The 20,456-nt window shown below is 45.2% G+C and overlaps 2 protein-coding genes and 1 pseudogene across 3 annotated transcripts in view; all 3 read left to right on the forward strand.

The window, feature by feature from the left end:
• Nucleotides 1-11,152, forward strand: part of FOXRED1 (FAD dependent oxidoreductase domain containing 1) — a 25,632-nt gene extending 14,480 nt beyond the window's left edge. Inside the window, exons 12-13 of the transcript XR_504979.2 lie at nucleotides 10,483-10,533; nucleotides 11,103-11,152. The gene's annotated coding sequence lies outside the window, so the exon portion shown is untranslated. The remainder of the gene's footprint in view (nucleotides 1-10,482; nucleotides 10,534-11,102) is intronic.
• Nucleotides 11,153-11,194: 42 nt separating this feature from the next.
• TIRAP (TIR domain containing adaptor protein) lies at nucleotides 11,195-15,696 on the forward strand. 2 transcript variants are annotated; one of them, XM_021717570.1, is made up of 3 exons: nucleotides 11,195-11,261; nucleotides 13,199-13,774; nucleotides 14,390-15,696. In XM_021717570.1, exons 1-3 carry the CDS (start codon nucleotides 11,195-11,197, stop codon nucleotides 14,407-14,409), a joined length of 663 nt encoding a protein of 220 aa, XP_021573245.1. In that variant the 3' UTR covers nucleotides 14,410-15,696. The 2 variants fall into 2 exon arrangements, with proteins under 2 accessions (XP_021573245.1, XP_008066275.1); XM_008068084.2 differs by lacking the exon at nucleotides 14,390-15,696 and having other exon boundaries at nucleotides 13,199-13,863.
• A 2,529-nt stretch (nucleotides 15,697-18,225) lies between these two features.
• On the forward strand, nucleotides 18,226-20,258 carry LOC103270568 (annotated as a pseudogene).
• The last annotated feature ends 198 nt before the right edge of the window (nucleotides 20,259-20,456 follow it).

Genomic DNA, 20,456 nt, shown 5'->3' on the forward strand with positions numbered 1-20,456 from the left:
AGGAGCCCACCCTGCCTCCCTGCCGGCTTTGCCCGCCCCCCGCGGCACGTCTGCCCCGTGTGGCCTTCCCTCTCTGCGCCTCTCACCTGGCTGCCTCTGCACCCGGGACACGTCAGCAGCGTGAAGAGGCCCTCCGAGAAAGCTGTCGCCTTTTCTGTCGCCAAGAGGCTCGTGCGGGAGACTCTCCTTTGGCTTGCTTGGCGGGTGGAGCCTGGCCCTGGGGCGAACTATGGGTACTGTTTGGTCCACAATGTCTGCATTCGCCTCTGCCCTGGCTACAGCCTCTCCTGCTCTTAGGATTGTCAGTGTGGCCGTGATTCGGCAAGCATGTGGCTTTATTTAGGGTTAAGGACCCACCGAGGCATTACACCACAGTCCTGTAATGAGCATGGGCCGGGCAGGCACTATGCCTAGGGTGACGGCGTTGGACAGCACAGATTCAGTGCTCTAGTCCCCAGGGAGACAGGTCAATAGAATCACAGCACACCCGGCTGTGCAGCTGAGAGGGAAGTGTGGGGTTCTCTTGCTGAAACACCTAACCCAGGAGACACCTGGCTCATGAATGACTCAGGAAACCACAGGTAGTTATTTATTGGTTGGTTTGTTTTGAGTCTTGAGTCGGAGTCTCACTGTCGCCCAGGCTGGAGTGCCGCCCAGGCTGGAGTGCCATGGCACACTCACGGCCATCACAGTCTCGACCTGCTGGGCTGGGCTCAGGCAATCCTTCCGCCTCAGCCTTCCAAGTAACTGGAACTACAGACGCATGCTACCATGCCCGGCTAATTTTATTTTATTTTTTATTGTAGAGACTAGGTCTCAACGAGGTGCCCAGGCTGGTCTCAAACGCCTGATCTCAGGCAGTCCTCTCACCTTGGTCTCCCAAAGTTCTGGGATTACAGGCTTCATCCACCATGCCCCGCCATAGTTATGTTTTAGACTTTTAAAAAATGTATAAACCTGGTGCTGTAGGTCATACCTGTAATCCCAGCACTTTGAGAGTCTCAAGCCGGATGATTACTTAAGTCCAGGAGTTCAAGACCAGCCTAGGCAGCATAGCAAGATCTCATCTCTACAAAAAAAAAAATCAAAAAATTAGCTGGGTATGGTGGCATAGACCTGTAGTATCTACTGCTAGGTGGCTGAAGTGGGAGGATCGCCTGAGCCCAGGAGATGGAGGCTGCGGTGAGCTGTGATCCAACCTGGGCGACAGAGCAAAACCCCAACTTAAAAAAAAAAGTATACATAATTGCAGAAATCTTAAGTGTACAGCTTAACCATTTTTCACATCTCTTGTGCAATAGGAAATGTGAAAGAATGACAAAGAAATATTATTAACTGGCATCTAACACCATAAAATAGTTTCCCCCTTTTCTGGACTTTTAATCCATTGAATCATATTACACTTAAGTATGTGGTATCTTACACTCGGTATGATTTTGAGATTCACCCATATTGTGTTTAGCGGTAACTCATTTATTCCACTGACAGGACCATAATTTATTTATCCATTCTACTGAGCACATGGGTTAATGGACACAGTTGTATCTGCTTTGGGGTTATTTTTGAATCCTATTGTGTTTGTCTTTTGGTGAACATATGTAAGCACTTCTGCTGGGTATATTTCTAGAGGAGTGGAATTGCTGAGTATGTGTATGCTCAGCTTTAATAGATAGTGCCAAATAGGTCACCATAGTAGTTGTACCAATTTTCACTCCTACCTGCAGTACCTTGGAGTTCCCACTCCTCCACATTCTCATCCTTGATACTGTCTCCCATTTTCACTGTAGCCATTCTGCAGCATGCATAGCAGTGATGCATTGAGGGTTTTTTTTGTGTGTTTTTTTTTTGAGTCGGAGTCTCATTTCATTGCCCAGGTTGGAGTGCAGTAGCACGCACACTCATGGCCACCCCAGCGTTGACCTGCTGGGCTCCAGCGATCCTTCTGCTTCAGCCTTCCAAGTAGCCAGAACTACAGGCATGTACTACCATGCCTGGCTAATTTTTTATTTATTGTAGAGATGAAGTCTCGGCAAGAAGCCTGGGCTAGTCCCGAACTGTGGGCTCAGGCAATTCACTCACCTTGGCCTCCCAACGTGCTGGGGTTACAGGCTGAGCCACCAAGCCGGGCCCCTCGTTGAAGTTTTAATTTGCATTTCTCTGATGACTAATAAACTATGCATCTTTTTTTAAGTCTATTGGCCATTTGAAGACCTTTTAGTGAAGTGCCTGTTCAATTCTTCTGCCCATTTTTCTAATAGGCTCTCTTTTATTTAGTGGTTCCTAATAGTTCTTGAAAGATTTGGGATATAAGATATTTATCATAATTGCCTTTCCACTCTCCTAATGATGTCTTTTGATAAACTGAAATTCTTCATTTTAATGTTTTCTAATTTATCATTTTCCCCCTTATAGTTGTATTATTTGTATCTGACCTTTTTAAAAGTTTTGCCTACCCCAAAGTAAGGAAGATACTTTCCTATGTTTTTCCTTTAAAAGTTTTATTGTTGCCTGGCATGGTGGCTCAAGCCTGTAATCCCAGCACTTTGGGAGAGTGAGGTGAGAGGATTGCCTGAGCCCAGGAGTTTGAGACCATCCTGGGCAACTTGGTGAGACCTCGTCTCTACAATAAATAAAAGAAAAAAACAATTAGCCAGGCATGGTAGGATGTGCCTGTAGTTCGGGCTACTTGGAAGGCTGAGGCGGAAGGCTTACCCAAGTCCAGCAGGTCGACACTAGGGTGGCTGTGAGCGTGCCGCTGCCCTCCAGCCAGGGCGATGGAGTGAGACTCTGACTCAAAAAAAAAAGTTTTATTGTCTTACAGTTACTGTTCACATTTATATTTACTATCCATTTGAAATTAATTGTTTATGTGGTATGAGATGTGGTTCAAGATTCATTTTTTTCCCATAAGCCTATCTAAATTTAACCTAACACCAACTACTGAAAAGGCCCTCTCTCCACTGCACTTCAGTGTTGCTATTGTCAGATATCAGGAGGTTGTACCCATGTGACTCTGTTCCTGGACACAAATTCTTCTGTTAATAGTTGTCTATCCTTGTGCACCAATATCATGCTGCCTTAATTACTGTTGCTTTATAGTAAATCCTTATTATTCTGGTACTGAAAGTCCTTAATATTATTCTTCAAGATCCTACCTATTTTTCTCCAACTCTCCCCAACAAAGCCTTAAAATATATAAAGTAGGCATTTTGTAAGCTCAAAAGGGGACAAATACTGAGGGTGCCAAAAAATGTATACACTTTTTAAGCGATGTTATCTATGTATTACTTTTAATTCACAGTCATCACAAGTGTCTGGACGCTGATGGTAACTACTTTGAGAACTCTTGTAACTGTATAAGTCAAGCATGAGTTGTATTCATCTTTTGTTATCGGTTATATATTGAGTATTACAATTTTAATATAGGTTTTTCCTTAAAATGTTAAAATATCTATATACTTTTTTGCCACCCGTTTTTTGGCCCCTCTGTATATGAGGGTATATAATTAGCATAATTTATAAACTGTGTCCAACCATAAACTCACTGCTGATATAATCTATATTACCTTCAACTTTTACATATTTACAAGACCTACAGCAAAGTAAATACAAAGTAAACTTACATAATTTTAGTTAAAATTGACCTTTAGAACATATATGATATAGTTTCAAAACAAAGTCAGTCTTTTAAAACTAAATAGCTGAAGTTTTCCAAGGACCAATTTGCTTTCCCCCCCCCCAAAATATGGCAATATTAATTATATTGCTTTTCATTCATATTTGGTCAGTAAGATATGTTTCTGTTTTCTTTATTTGGAGTCTCACTCTGTTGCCCAGGCTGGAGTGCAGTGGCATATTCATGGCCACCCCAGCTTTAACCTGCTGGGCTTCGGCAATCCTTCCGCCTCAGCCTTCCAAGTAGCTGGAACTACAGGTGCGTGCTACCACGCCCGGCTAATTTTTTTTATTGTAGAGACGAGGCCTTGCCAAGTTGCCCAGGTCTTGAACCTGTGGGCTCAGGCAGTCTTCTCGCCTTGGCCTCCCAAAGTGCTGGGATTACAGGCTGAGCAACTAAGCCCAGCTAGATATGTTTCTATGTGACTGAAATATAGCTAAGATTTTAGATTTTAATGACCAAAGTAGCAGTAGTTTAGGTTAAAGTAGTGAGTGCCTTTATTCACATACACACATACTTTTGGACATTCTTGTCTTCAAAATGTACAAAATGTAGTGCTGAAAGCATATGTGTCCTGCCATATATTCATTAAATGGGACTTATTTTAATACCTGTCATAAGACTTCACTTAATTAAGCAGAATTCTATGACTGTTTTCTGCCTGCTAGAGTTCAAGATTAAATTTGACTTTCTAGCAAAATTTATTTTCCAGAATCAATCCCAGGATTTGCTGGGCACTCTTAAATTATTTCACTGCCTATAAATATAAGTAACAATATAATCTAGACTAGTAGTTCCTTGTGTCTAAATTACCTGGAAGGCTCTTTAAAAATAGATTCTTGCCGGGCTCGGTGGCTCAGCCTGTAATCCCGCGCCTTTGGAAGGCTGAGGTGAGTGGATTGCCTGGGCCCACAGCTTTGAGACCTGCCTGGGCAGGCGAGACCTCATCTCTACAATAAAATCAAAAACTTAGCCGGGCGTGGTAGTGCACGCCTGTAATTCCGGCTACTTGGAAGGCTGAGGCGGAAGGATTGCCGGAGCCCAGCAGGTAGAAGATGCGGTGACTGGGAGCGGCCACTGCACTCCAGTCTAGGTGACAGAGTGAGACTCCAACTCAAAAAAAAAAAAAGATTCTTGAGTCCTACTTCTGAACCACTGAAAAAGAATCTTCAGGAGTATACATCTTTTAGGTGATAATGACATGCAACTTGCTTTGGAAACCACTGATGTAGTTCACCAGATTGATCTTTAGGTAGGTTAGAATCCTGGGGTACTGGTTTATTTTATTTTATTTTATTTATTTTTTTTGAGTTGAAGTCTCACTCTGTCACCCAGACTGGAGTGCAGTGGCACGCTCCTGGCCACCGCAACCTCGACCTGCTGGGCTCCGGCGATCCTTCCGCCTCAGCCTTCCTAGTAGCTGGAACTACAGGCACGCGCTACCACGCCCGACTAATTTTTTGATTTATTGTAGAGATGAGGTCTTGCTAAGTTGCCCAAGCGGGTTTCGAACCCGTGGGCTCAGGTAATCCACTCACCTCGGCCTCCCAAAGTGCGGGATTACAAGCTGAGCCACCGAGCCTGGCCTATTTTATTTTATTTTATTTTATTTTTCTAGTTAGAGTCTCACTCTGTCACCCAGGTTGGAGGGCACTGGCACACTCTCGGCCACTGCAGCCTCAACCTACTGGGCTCAGGTGATCCTTCCGTGTCACCCTTCTAAGTAGCTGGAACTACAGGCAAGTGCCACCATGCCTGGCTAATTTTTTTTTTTAATTTTTATTGTAGAGATGAGATCTTGCCAAGTTGTACAGGCTGATCTGGAACCTGTGGGCTCAAGCAATTCTCTCACATCGGCCTCCCAAAGTGCTGGGGTTATAGGCATGAGCCATCCTGCCCGGCTTTTTTGTTGTTGTTGGTGGTGGTGGTGGTGGTGTTTTTTAGAGATAAAGTCTTACAGTGGTGCAATCATGGTTCACCACATCTTCGAACTCCTGGGCTCAAGGGATCCTCCTTCCTCAGATTTTCAAGTAGCTAGGACTATAGGTGTGTACCACCATGCCCAGCTAATTTTTTTTATTTTTTGTAGTGATGGGAGTCTTGCCATGTTGCCCAAGCTGGTCTTGAACTCCTGGCCTCAAATGATTCTCCCACCTCAGCCTCCCAAAGTGCTGGGCTTCAGGTGTGAGTCACCATGCCCAACCTCAATTTTGTTTTAATTTTAAAATTCATTATTTTGCCTTTGTACAAACTTACAAACTGGAGAATCATTAGATTTTTAAAATTATATCCTTTTTTTTGAGTTGGAGTCTCACTCTTTCGCCCAGGCTGGAGTGCATTGGCATGCTCACAGCCACCGCAGCCTTGACCTGCTGGACTCAGGTGATCCTTCCACCTCACTTTCCAAGTAGCTGGAACTACAGGCACACACCACCATGCCTGGCTTATTTTATTTTATTTTATTTTATTTTATTTTATTTTATTTTATTTTATTTTTTTGAGTTGGAGTCTCACTCTGTCGCTCAGACTGGAGTGCAGTAGCCGCTCCCGGCCACTGCAGCCTCGACCTGCTGGGCTCCGGCTATCCCTCCACCTCAGCCTTCCAAGTAGCTGGAACTACAGGCGCACGCCACCATGCCCAGCTAATTTTTTAATTTATTGTAGCGATGAGGTCTCGCCAAGTTGCCCAGGCGGGTCTTGATCCTGCGGGCTCAGGCAATTCGCTCACCTCGGCCTCCCAAAGCGCTGGGATTACAGGCTGAGCCACTGAGCCCATCCTTAATTTTTTTTTTTTTTATTGTAGAGATGAGGTCTCACCAAGTTGCCCAGGCTGGTCTCGAACCCAGGGGCTCAGGCAATCCTCTCACCTCGACCTCCCAAGTGCTGTGATAATAGGCATGAGCCACTGTGCCTGGCCTGAAATTATATCCTAAAGGTTAAAAATTGACATAATATGTTAACCTACTTCACATGTGTAGATTTTAAAATATCAGTTGCTCATTTTATGAAATGACTTGCTGTTTTGACAATGCATGCTGATTTTTGGTAATTGCCTTTTCTATTGCTTGGTTAAAAAGAAATCATGTTGTCCAACAGCATATACCACTGGAAGTGGCATGGTGTAAGCCCTCATGAATAACATTATAGAAAAGTTTAATCACAGGAAACAATAGCACCTTTGATAAGATAATTGAGTAAGATGGCAGGTAAGTTTCAATAGCCAAACACATTGCCTGTTTCCTGGAGTCTAAAACCCCATATCACTTGTCTTGTTCCATTTTAGGTCTTGTGTAGCGGGCTGTGGCACCATCACACTTTCTTTTCTTTTTTTTTTTTGAGTTGGAGTCTCACTCTGTCGCCCAGACTGGAATGCAATGGCCGCTCCTGGTCACTGCAGCCTCGACCTGCTGGGCTCTGGCGATCCTCCCGTCTCAGCCTTCCAAGTAGCTGGAACTACAGGCGTGTGCTACCACGCCCGGCTAGTTTTTGATTTATAGTGGAGATGATGTCTTGCCAAGTTGCCCAGGCGGGTCTCGAACCCGCGGGCTCAGGCAATCCACTCACCTCAGCCTCCCAAAGTGCTGAGGATTACAGGCTGAGCCACCGATCCTGGCCACTATCACACTTTCAAACATCCTTTAATCTTTCTAAAGACTTGGTAACAGTTGTCATATAGCAAGATATAGTTGTGAAGCAGTTAAAGTCATGAACCCAAATCTCCAACTGGAAGCTCTTAATCACTAGTTCTGCCTGTTCTTTGATTTTCTGTGTGGCCTTATATCTAGTCAATTTTTCTTGTGCTTTTAAAAAATTCATAAAGTAGCCGGCCTTGGTGGCTCAGCTTGTAGTCCCACGCTTTGGGAGGCTGAGGTGAGTGGATTGCTTGAGCCTGCGGGTTCAAGACCTGCCTGGGCAACTTGACGAGACCTCATCTCTACAATAAATCAAAAAAATTAGCCGGCTGTGGTAGTGCGCACCTGTAGTTCCGGCTACTTGGAAGGCTGAGGCGGAAGGATCGCCGGAGCCCAGCAGGTCGAGGCTGCGGTGACCGGGAGTGGCCACTGCACTCCAGTCTGGGCGACAGAGTGAGACTCCAACTCAAAAAAAAAAAAAAAAAAATTCATAAAGTGACTGGGTTTGGTGGCTCAGCTTGTAATCCCAGCACTTTGGGAGGCCAAGGTGAGTGGATTGCCTGAACCTGTGGATTCAAGACCAGCCTGAGAAACTTGGTGAGACCTCGTCTCTACAATAAATAAAAAATTAACTGGGTGTAGTAGCACACCAGCAGTTCCAGCTACTTGGAAGGCTGAGGCAGAAGGATCACCTGAGCCCAGCAGGTCAAGGTTGTGGTAGCCATGAGCATGCCACTGCACTCCAACCTGGGTGACAGAATGAGACTCCAATTTTAAAAAAAAATTGAAAAGATTGGGTCAGGCACAACGGCTCAAGCCTATAATCCCAACACTTTGGGAGGTGGGGGCGAGAGGATTGCCTGAGCCCAGGGGTTCAAGATCAGCTGGGGTAACTTGGTGAGACCTCATCTCTATAATATATCAAAAAAATTAGCCAGTAGTGGTAGCATGCACCTGTAGTTCCAGCTACTTGGAAGGCTGAGGCGGAAGGATCGCTGGAGCCCAGCAGGTCAATGCTGGGGTGGCCATGAGCATGCCACACTCCAGCCTGGGCAACAGTGAGACTCCAACTCAAAAAACAAACAACAACAAAAACAATGGGCCATTGCCTTGCTAAGCTATGTGTGACCATGTGGTCATATGCTCTTTGAGCTATGGCCAGGCCATGTTTTCTTTTCTTTTTATTTTTTTTTTGAGGTGTACTCCACCACGACCAGCTAATTTTTTTTTTAGATTTACTGTAGAGAGCAAGCTGCCCAGGCTGGATTCAGGCAGTCCTCTCACCTCTGCCTCTCAAAGTGTTGGGATTATAGGCTTGAGCCACCGCACCGGCCAAGGCCATGTTTTCTTAAACTTTGGCTCCCTCCCTTACCTTAGGGAAGTGAATCACCTCTCTCTTTCTCTCATTTACTTTCTTTTTTTTTTTTTTTTTTTGAATTGGAGTCTCACTCTGTCACCCAGACTGGAGTGCAGTGGCCGCTCCCGGCCGATCGCAGCCTCGACCTGCTGGGCTCCGGCGATCTTTCCACCTCAGCCTTCCAAGTAGCTGGAACTACAGGCGCGCGCTACCACACCTGGCTAATTTTTTATTTACTATAGAGATGAGGTCTCGCCAAGTTGCCCAGGCGGGTCTTGAACCCACGGGCTCAAGCAATCCACTCACCTCGGCCTCCCAAAGCGCGGGATTACAGGCTGAGCCACCGAGCCCGGCTCTCATTTACTTTCTAAATAAACTATATTTTCTTTTTTTTCTTAGATTAGAAAATATAGTTTATTTAAAAGTAAATTAGAGAAAGAGAAGATTCACCTCCCCAAAGTGTGGGAGGGGGCCAAAGCCAGGAAGCATGGTGACAGCCATAGCTCAAAGAGCACATGGCCACACCAGAGTCTAGCAAGTCAATGTCCCTAAACTATATTTTCTAATCTAAAAAAGAAAACCAATAATGATATAAAACACTACCATAGCTTCAGCCTACCACTTCGGTTGTCTGAAACCCAAAAAAGTATTGGGAAGGAAAAGAAACTCACACACCATCAGCCAACTTTTGGTTTCCTTTGGTGGCTTAACATTTAGCTGCTTTGTCTTTTAAATGTCTTCTCTGGTTCCTGTACCACTTCCAGCTCTTCCTTCTTCCACTTTACTGCTGAAGTTTTTCTTCTACTTCTTTTTTTTTTTTTTTTTTGAGTCGGAATCTTACTCTGCCTCCCAGGCTAGAGTGCAGTGTCACATTCACGGTCACCACAACGTTGACCTGATGGGCTCATGTGGTCCTTCTGCCTCAGCCTTCCAAGTAGCTGGAACTACAGGTGTGCTCCACCACACCCAGCTCATTTTTTTATTTATTGTGGAGACGAGGTCTAGCTAAGTTTCCCAGGCCAGTCTCAAGTCCCTGGACTCAGGCAATCCTCTCACCTCGGCCTCCCAAAGTGCTGGGATTACAGGCATGAGCCATCGTGCTTGGTTTCTTCTACTTCTTAAAAAAACAAAACAAAACAAAAAATCCTTTTATGTATATTCATGAGTCCTCAGCATTTCTTGTCTTCTGTTCATCAGCTTGGTATAATAGTTTGGCATCAGTGAACAAAGCATTAATGTCCAACATAGAATGACATTCTTTAAATTCCGAAGCCTCTTATTTCAGTGTTTCTAATAATACAACTTCTTTCTGTGAGTTCCCAGAAGGTTGGTCTTGATCTCTGCAGATCTGGCAAAAAAGGGAGAAAGTTGCCCTCTGCCAACTGCTCCACAGCTCTAGAACCAAGTTTTCTACCACCCCTTCATCTGCCAGCCCATGTCATTGTGGTAGGGCAAGAACATGGCAGTTTAACAACCTAAGGTATTCTTGGGCCTTTGTATTTCCATATAACTTAGAAGCACTTTGATAACACCCCCACCAAAAAAAATTTTTTAATCGCAAAAAGAAAACTCTTGTAGAATTTGGGATAGCACTGAACTACAGATAAGTTTGGGGAAAATTAGCATCATAATATTAAGTCTTATAAGCTATGAACATAATATATCCCTCCAATAGCTGATCATGTTAAATACATAGTAACTCACAACATTTTCTGGGCATTTACTATAGGCCAGGCACCATTAGAACTTTACATAAATTATCTCAATCATCACAATAATCCTGAGAAGTAAGTTGTAGTATTATTTCCATTTCACAGATGGAGAAGCTGAAGCTCAGCAAGATTCCCAAAGGCCATGGTTAACAAGAGGTAAGAATCTGACACTCTGCTTGCAGAGTCTGCAGTCACCACTTTGTGACATGACCTTCCTGAGGTGACAGTTGCAGGATGGATGAGTGGATGTTTGGAGTTATTCGGGGGAAGGCCAGCTTGGAGGAAGTCTCTCAAGGTTTCCTGCGTGTGCTCTCTCTCCACTGCTCGGCGTCTACCTAGATGCATACTTATTTGTCCAAATAGCAACCATCCTTCTCCTATTTCAGCTTTTACACAGGAAGTCCCTCTAAAGAGCTGCTTGCTAGCTGACCTTCCCCAGATCCTGACTACACTCCTGGCTAGGTAGAACAGAGAACAGTTACTCAGCTGGGCATGCTCAGTTCATATCCTGTAAGTCTGACCACACTGCACAAATCTGACCTTATCCGGAAACCAGCTCTGATCACGGTCATGTCTGCCCCTAATCCCATGAGGGAGGAAGGGGTCCATCTAGAGATGGAGCCCTGCCAGGTATTAGGTGAAAAACAACTTCTTGGAGGCTACCCACTGGGACTAAGAGCAGGGTAAGTACAGCTTTTGTGATTCTCTCTCTCTGCCCCTTGCAGGATAGCTGTTTTATGCGGTCAAGACTGAATCTCCTTCCTTCTCCCACTTCACCAATGCCTGGTCTCATGGGGTTAGTTTTGAGCCCAATACGATGGCATCATCATCCTCCCTCCCAGCTCCCCGCTCACGGTCTAAGAAGCCTCTGGGCAAGATGACTGGTGAGTGGAACCAGACTCCTAATTCTGTTCATCTCCATATGAATGAGGTAGGAGGCCTGCCTGGTTCAAATGCGGGAGAGATACAGGAAGGCTGTTGGGAAGAAGCTCCTGACTTGACTTCAGTGCCCAGATGCTTTGTGGAGAGTGGGGAGGGGAGTCATTCATCAGCTGCATCTTCATCCTTTTGGCTCAAAGGTTCTCCAGGCCTGATCAGGTGATTTTCTTTTTTCTTTTTTGAGTCGAAGTCTCACTCTGTTGTCCAGGCTGGAGTGCAGGGGCACGCTCACAGCCACCATAGCCTCGACCTCGACCTGCTAGGCTCAGGCGATCCTTCCGCCTCAGCCTTCCTAGTAGCTGCAACTACAGAGGCATGTGCCATCATGCCTAGCTAATTGTTTTTGATTTATTGTAGAGATGAGGTTGTCAGGTTTCCCAGGCTAGTCTTGAACCCATGGACTCAGACAATCCTCTCATCTCGGCCTCCCAAAGTGCTGGGATTGTAGGAGTGAGCCACCATACCTGGCTAAGATCAGCTGATTTTCTTATCCTGGGAACCACTGTGCTGAGTGCTTAACAATGTGGCTCTTGTTATCTAAATCTTTGTTCTGGAACCGCTCAGAGGAAAAAAGGCAAGCAGAGAGAAAAAACTAAAAAAAAACCCCACAACCCCAAACTATCTGTCCTTATCAAAAGTGGGGGAAACTGAGTTTTGTTTTGTTTTGTTTTTGTTTTTGTTTTTTTGAGTTGGAGTCTCACTCTGTCGCCCAGACTGGAGCGCAGTGGCCGCTCCCAGCCACTGCAGCCTTGACCTACTGGGCTCCAGCGATCCTTCTGCCTCAGCCTTCCAAGTAGCTGGAACTACAGGCGCGCGCTACCACGCCTGGCTAATTTTTTTGATTTATTGTAGAGATGAGGTCTCTTTTTTTTTTTTTTTTTTTTTTTTTGAGTTGGAGTCTCACTCTGTCGCCCAGACTGGAGTGCAGTGGCTGCTCCCGGCCACCGCAGCCTCGACCTGCTGGGCTCCGGCGATCCTTCCACCTCAGCCTTCCGAGTAGCCAAAATTACAGACATGCGCTACATGCCTGGCTGATTTTTTGATTTATTGTAGAGATGAGGTCTCGCTGCCCAGGCGGGTCTCGAACCCGCAGGCTCAGGCAATCCACTCACCTCAGCCTCCCAAAGGCGTGGGATTACAGGCTGAGCCACCGAGCCCAGCTCAGTTAACTTTTAACAACTAAAATAAACCCATTTTACAGATGAGGAAATGAGGATATATAGAGTATCTTGCTTAAGGTCAAACAGAAAGCAAGTTGCAGGTCCATAGTCAAATCTGTGTTCTTGACTCCAGAGTGTGGGTTCTGAATCACAAAGGTGGGGGGGTCCCTGAGCAGTATCTTCCCTGTTCCATACTTTCGTGTTGCCTACTTAGTCACAACCTAAAATTTCTCAGGTCCAAACAGATATCAATCCTCCCTACTCTTCTCTTTCCATGAGTAGCCTTTCTTAATCTAAGTTCACTTCTCAAGTGCTGGAAGTGGGCGTTGGGACTGATTAATCCTCGCTAGCATAACACAGCTTTGCTTAGACTCACAGATGGTTGACTAATCAACCCTTGTGGCAAGTTCTGCTTAAGGGGAGCTAGTATACCAGATATAAAAGGGCCTGGAGCAGGGCAAGACCATCTCTTTTAATCAGGCTGGTAAAACATTCCACATAAGAATTCCAATGTTCTTATACATTCCCCAAACCTCTAAAGATTGGGTATGTTCAGGCAAGTCCAGAGGGATGTACAAAAATAGAGCAATAGGTTAAGGTCTGTTTCCCAGAGCAGGGAGATGGGCTAGAGTCCTGTCCATCCTCCCATTGAGCTGTGCCTCCTCCCTGCATGGCCAGTTAGAAGGCATAGGCCTGATTAGAGTATGTTTCTCTTCCCACAGACTGGCTCAGGCAAGCCCTGCTGAGGAAGCCCAAGATGCCAGACTCCTCAGAAAGCACCCCCAGTGATGCCTCACAGTCCACCTCACAGGACAGCTCTCCACCCCTGAGCCTCCACTCAGCCACATCTCCCAGCTCACCACCGAAGCAGACAAGCGACAGCAGTAGCAACCGCTGGAGCAAAGACTATGATGTCTGCGTGTGCCACAGTGAGGAGGACCTAGGGGCTGCCCAGGAACTGGTCTCCTACCTGGAAGGTAGCACTGCCAGCCTGCGCTGCTTCATACAGCTTCGGGATGCAACCCCAGGCAGTGCCATCGTGTCTGAGCTGTGCCAGGCACTGAGCAATAGTCACTGTCGGGTGCTGCTCATCACCCCAGGCTTCCTACGGGACCCTTGGTGCAAGTATCAGATGTTGCAGGCCTTGACTGAGGCCCCGGGGGCCGAGGGCCGCACCATCCCCCTGTTGTCGGGCCTGACCAGAGCTGCCTATCCCCCTGAGCTCCGATTCATGTACTACGTGGACGGCGGAGGCCCTGATGGTGGCTTTCATCAAGTCAAAGAAGCTGTCATGCGTTGTAAGCTATGGGAAGGAGGGAGAGGGGGAAGGGATTCTGCCTGACCTACTTTGGCATTTAGGAGACAGCCCCTGTAACCTAGTAGTTAAAGTACAGGCTCTGGGAAAGGCTTTCTGGGTTTGTCTGTTGGCTTCTTCACTTACTAGCAAGTAAAAAGTTACTAGGGGAAGTCATTTAACCCCTCTGTGCCTCGGTTTCCTCACTGCCCATCAGGCTTCCATCACTGTCAAATGGGAATAGTATGTAAATAAGTGCCCAGAACATGTCCTGGCATATGTAAAGTATTCCTAACAGGAAGGACCTAGCAAATATCAAGTCCTCACTAAGTGTTGGTTAGTAGTAGTAATAGTATTAGGTTTCTGTCACCGAGACAGTGTTAGAGATGTCCAAGAGCTCAGAAGATGCCAGGAGGGACACTGGTGTAATGAGGCAAAATGGTACAAAATAATAGGAAACAACTGCTTATGATAAGTGTATCCAGAGGGGCAGTACAGTACAGTGGGTTTGGAAGTAAGATAATAGATACAAAGCTAGATGAGGCAGGATCTCTTGGGGAAAACAGAGATGCTGGGATTGGGGAGACTGACAGCCCTGTGATTGTTTGGTCTCTTTCAGATCTGCAGACACTCAGTTGACATTTCTTATATCATCATGGCACCCAGAAAGGTGGAGAAAAGCTGGAGAGAGCCCATGCAAGGCCTCGAATTCCAACAGATATGACAAGAGGTGTTTAAGGAACCAGAGTCTGCAGCACTTTGCACTCTGACCCTGGGATCAGATTGCCCATCAGGCTTCTACTACTGTGGGCTCCTCAGAACAGCTATGGGGAGGATGGGGACTCCCCCAGGAAGGCCATGGGGAAGCTGGGAACTCCCCAGGAAGGCCACGAGGAAGCTGGGCACTCCCCAGGAAAGCCACAAGGAAGCCAGAAATTGGAGGTGGCAGGAGGTAGTGCCCTTCTGGGATGGCCAACAGTATTTGCCTTCAGCCTAACTAGACAGGAAGCCTGGCACACACTTATGTCTTCTTCCCCTGGAATTGGGCACTGGTGTAGTTAGGCAGCTTCTAAAGAGTTGACTCGCCCAATAAGCAAGAACCCTAGAATGAAGGCCTCAACATGGTCTTCCCAGTTACCTGGCATCAGGAGAAAGCAACAGGTTTCGAGTCCTTCACACTCACACTATGTCTGTTCCATTTCCCAGAAGCATTGAATCACTTCAGAAAGCTATATGAAAGATGCATTCAGCACTGTATTGTATTCTATTTATTGCACGAGTGTCATTAAAGACAAACCTAGAAGCCACTCTGAAAACGCAGGAGGAAACGGAGTGGGTGGAAAGGGAAGTCAGGGCTCAGGGCTCAATCCCTTCACCCAGGACCAAAAACCCACTGATGCTGTGACTTCTGGGAGCATCATTAACAGTCTGGCTAGAGCTGATGCTTTCACAGTAGCTGTCTTCACTTTTGGTCTGAGAGGAATCAGCATTTTTCTTCTGGCAGATGACTGTGTTCCTTGTAGGATAGGCAAGTTTTCATTACTCTGTTCTCAGTAATTATATTGTTGAACTGAAATGAATTTCATCATTTTCCCCACTTCTCCCATCATGTCCCCTCTTTTACTGAAAATAATTTATTTTTTAAATTATGTGTTATTTTACTGTATACAAAAGGACTAAAGAATAGTATAATGTACACCTACCAGTTTAAGAAGCAACACCTCCTTACCATCTCTCTGGTGCTCTCTTTGTACCCTGAATTATAGTCCCCTCGCTTCCCTCTCCAGAAATAACCACTATTTTGAATTTTGAACTTATCAGTCTCAGCTTTTCTCTATAAATTTCCTATATATGGATGCCGCCCTACCAGCATATTGTTTAGTTTTATGTGGTTGTATATTTTAAATAAATGGCATTATATTTGTATTCTGCAGAATACTTTGTTCACCAAATATCTGTGAGATGTATTCACACTGATGCATGACACTCCAGTTAATTCACTTTTATTCCATTATGTAAACATACCACCACTTATTTACTCACACATTCTTCTACAAATTGGTATTTGGTACTTTCTAGTTTTGTTTTGTTTTGTTTTGAGTCAGTCTCACTGTTGCCCAGGCTGGAAGGTAGTGGCATGCTCACTGCCACCGCAGCCTCGACCTGCTGGGCTCAAGCCATCCTCCCACCTCAGCCTTCCAAGTAACTGGAAGTACAGGCAATCACCGCCATGCTCGGCTAATTTTTTTGATTTATTGTAGAGATGAAGTCACACTATGTTGCCCAGGCTGGTCTCGAATCCATGGGCTCAGACAATCCTTTCACCTTGGCCTCTGAAAGTGCTGGGATTATAGGCATGAGTCGCCATGCCCAGCCTACTTTCTAGTTTTTTTTGTGATTAAAAACAATGAGTCTATGAACTTTTTGTACGTTTCTACAACCAAGATTTTCTAGGATTATGTCTAGATGGGGAACAGCTGGATAGTAAAGAATATACATCTTCAAGGCTGGGTACTATGGTTTACACCTGTAATCTCACGTTTTAGGAGGCTGAGATTGAAGGATTGCTTGAACCCAGGAGTTTGAAACCAGCCTGGGCAACACAGCGAGATACTGTCTCTATTTAAAAAAAAAAAAAAAAAAAAGGCTGGGCTTGGTGGCTCAGTCTGTAATTCCAGTGCTTTGGGAGGCCGAGGTAAGTGGATTGCCTGAGCCCGCAGGTTCAAGACCCACCCAGGCAACTTGGTGAGACCTCATCTCTACAATAAATCAAAAATTAGCCGGGCGAGGTAGTAGTTCCAGCTAGTTGGAAGGCTGAGGCGGAAGGATCACCAGAGCCCAGCAGGTCGAGGCTGCGGTGGCCGGGAGCGGCCACTGCACTTACTGCACTCCAGTCTGGGCGATGGAATGAGACTCCAACTCAAAAAAATTAAAAAATTAAAAAATTAGCTGAGCGTTGCAGTGCATGCCTACAGTCCCAGCTACTTGGGAGGCTGAGGCAGAAGGATCACTTGAGCCCAGGAGTTGGAGGCTGCAGTGAGCTGTAATCTTACCACTGCACTCTAGCCTCAATGACAGCCTGAATTAAAAAAAAAAAAAAAAGCTGAGTGCTGTGACTCAAGCCTGTAATCAGCACTTTGGGAGGCAGAGGCGAGAGGATTCCCTGAGCTCAGGGATTCAAGACCAGCCTGAGCAACATGGTGAGACCCCGTCTCTACAATAAATCAAATTAGCCAGGCATGGTGGCGCACGCCTGTACTTCCAGCTACTTGGAATGCTGAGATGGAAGCTCGCCTGAGCCCAGCGGGTCGAGGCTGCAGTGGTTGTGAGTGTACCACTGCACTCCAGCCTGGGCAACAGAGTGAAACTACACCTCAAAAAAAAAAAAAAAGCCGGGCTCGGTGGCTCAGCCTGTAATCCCGCGCCTTTGGGAGGCTGAGGTGAATGGATTGCCTGAGCCCGCGGGTTCGAAACCCGCCTGGGCAGCGAGACCTCATCTCTACAATAAATCAAAAAATCAGCCGGGCGTGGTAGCGCATGCCTGTAATTCCGGCTACTCGGAAGGCTGAGGCGGAAGGATCGCCGGAGCCCAGCAGGTCGAGGCTGCGGTGGCCGGGAGCGGCCACTGCACTCCAGTCTGGGTGACAGAGTGAGACTCCAACTCAAAAAAAAAAAAAAAAAAGAGAAAGAATGTATGTCTTCATACCAAAGTTTCTCCCAAATTGGTTGTGCCGCTTATGATCCTGCTGTTTGTGTTTAAGAGTTCCCACTTTTTCATGTTCTTGTCAACACTTAGAATGATCAGATTTTAAAATGTTAATTTTGTGGGTGAAAACTGGAATCATATTGTCCTATTTTTTCCTTTTCACCATTTTAATGAAAATATATATATATGCTAAAAGGAAAAGTTTGATAAATCACCCAGTTCCAACAATTTTTATTTACAATAAACCCACCTATTTCCCTCTCCCAGATCATTCTGAAGCAAATCCCAGGCATTATTTTATTCCTACATGTTTAAATATGTATCTCTATATTAAATCAGAAGTTTTTTAGTACTAAGACAATAGTATTAGGCCGGGCATGGTGGCTCGAGTCTGTAATCCCAGCATTTTGGGAGGCAGAGGTGAAACCAGCCTGGGGAACTTGGAGAGACCTCGTCTCTACAATAAATCAAAAAATGTGCCGGGCATGGTAGCGCATACCTGTAGTTTCGACTACTTGGAAGGCTGAGGCGGAAGGATTGCCTGAGTCCAGCAGGTCGACACTGGAGTGGCTGTGAGCATGCCCCTGCACTCCAGCCTGGGTGATGGAGTGAGACTGCAACTCAAAAAAAAAAAAGTTTTCTTGGCATGCTGCGGACGCACAACGAAGGCCCAGGAATTCGGAAGCTGGAGTGCTCAGGTGGAAGGCTAACCTGGCCCAGGGCAGGGTTCTCTGGCCCTCGGCGCCACCATGCAGGTCTCCAGCCTCAATGAGGTGAAGATTTACAGTCTCAGCTGCGGCAAATCACTTCCTGAGGAAGAAGAGAGCACTACAGAAGAAAGATGTAGATGTCCGTAGGAGAATTGAACTTATTCAAGATTTTGAAATGCCTACTGTTTGTACCACTATTAAGGTGTCAAAAGATGGACAGTATATTTTAGCAACTGGAACATATAAACCTCGGATTCAATGTTATGACACCTATCAGTTACCTTTGAAGTTTGAAAGGTGTTTAGATTCAGAAGTTGTCACCTTTGAGACTTTGTCTGATGTCTACTCAAAGATTGTCTTCTTACACAATGATAGATATATTGAATTTCATTCACAATCAGGTTTTTACTACAAAACCAGAATACCAAAGTTTGGGAGAGATTTCTCTTACCACTATCCATCCTGCGACTTGTACTTTGTTGGTGCAAGTTCTGAAGTTTATAGGTTAAATTTAGAACAAGGACGGTACCTGAATCCTCTACAAACTGATGCTGCGGAGAAAAATGTTTGTGATATAAATTCAGTGCATGGCTTGTTTGCCAAAGGAACAATAGAGGGTAGAGTAGAGTGCTGGGACCCAAGAAGTCGAAATAGAGTTGGCCTGTTAGACTGCGCATTGAATAGTGTCACAGCAGATTCAGAGATAAACAGCTTGCCAACAATCTCTGCTTTGAAATTTAATGGTGCCTTGACTATGGCAGTTGGAACATCCACGGGCAGGTTTTATTATATGATCTTTGGTCTGACAAGCCATTGCTAGTTAAGGATCACCAGTATGGGCTGCCCATTAAGTCAGTTCATTTCCAGGATTCATTGGATTTGATTTTGTCTGCAGACTCTCGAATTATCAAAATGTGGAATAAGAACTCAGGAAAAATATTTACTTCATTGCAGCCAGAACTTGACCTTAATGATGTTTGTCTCTATCCCAACTCAGGAATGCTACTTATTGCCAATGAAAACCCCAAGATGGGCATCTATTACATTCCTGTTTTGGGTCCTGCTCCTAGGTGGTGTTACTTCTTAGACAACCTGACAGAGGAATTGGAGGAGAATCCAGAAAGCACAGTTTACAATGATTACAAATTTGTCACTAAGAAGGACCTTGAAAATTTAGGTCTCACACATCTCATTTAATCTTCTTTTCTCCGGGCATATATGCATGGATTTTTCATGGATATAAGACTCTATCACAAGGTGAAACTGATGGTAAATCCATTTGCTTATGAAGAATATAGAAAAGATAAAATACGACAGAAAATAGAAGAAACACGTGCACAGAGAGTCCAATTAGAGAAATTACCAAAAGTTAACAAAGAGCTGGCACTTAATTGAGGAAGAAGAGCAGAAACAAAAATCTATATGGAAAAAGAAAGTTAAGAGCCTTAATATTCTTATCGATTTAAAGTTATGTTTGAGAACCCTGACTTCTAAGTAGATGAAGAGAGTGAAGAATTTAGTCTTCTGAATCCATTTGTTTCAAAAATTAGTGAAAAAAAGAAGAAGAAACTAAGACTTTTAGGCAACAAGAACTTCATGGAAAAGAGGAGGAAGAACCAGAGGGAAAAGCAAGTGATGCAGAAAGTTCAGAGAGTTCAGATGATGAAAAAGACTGGGTTGAAGAGGTCAGGAAGCAGCGCAAACTTCTGCAGCAGGAGGAAAAAGTGAAGCAGCAGGAACGGCGCAAGGAGGACCAGCAGACAGTGCTGAAGCTCTAGTTTTATGAGATCAAAGCAGGAGAAGAATTTAGAAGATTCAAAGATTCTGCCATGAAGCAAAAACTGAATAAAACCCTTGAGGATTGTTTGAAAATTGAGGCAAAAAATGGGACATTGTATGTGTCAGACACCACTGTTGGCCTCAAACAATTGACATTCACACTAAAGAGGTCTGAACAGCAGAAGAAGCAACAGGAGGCTGAGAAACTGCATCTACAAGAAAGGAAAATGCTCCGCCGTTCAGCTGGTCACCTGAAGTCGAGACACAGAAGACTTCCAAGTCCATTTCATTGAACTTGGAAGTGACTCTTCATGTGATTAGGAAGAAGCCATCATCCCCAAATTGATCATCTATAGGGTATTCAACACAGGCAAGGGGTGCACATTCTTCAAGATCCAGGTCAATTCCTGCATAGGGAGGTAAAGATTGGGTAACATGGCCCTATGCCTTATGGACAGGACTTTTTTTTTTTTTTTTTGAGTTGGAGTCTC

This window comes from Carlito syrichta, unplaced genomic scaffold (genome assembly GCF_000164805.1).
Source record: "Carlito syrichta isolate Samal-C Ts95f unplaced genomic scaffold, Tarsius_syrichta-2.0.1 Scaffold309859, whole genome shotgun sequence".
Lineage (NCBI taxonomy): Eukaryota > Metazoa > Chordata > Mammalia > Primates > Tarsiidae > Carlito > Carlito syrichta.

What these genes read in the sequence shown, in the direction of transcription:
- TIRAP (XM_008068084.2), top strand. Translation starts at nt 11,195, where the DNA reads ATGGCATCATCATCCTCCCTCCCAGCTCCCCGCTCACGGTCTAAGAAG. An exon ending in GCCTCTGGGCAAGATGACTG is followed by an intron (nt 11,262 to 13,198) that starts GTGAGTGGAACC and finishes CTCTTCCCACAG; the next exon opens with ACTGGCTCAGGCAAGCCCTG.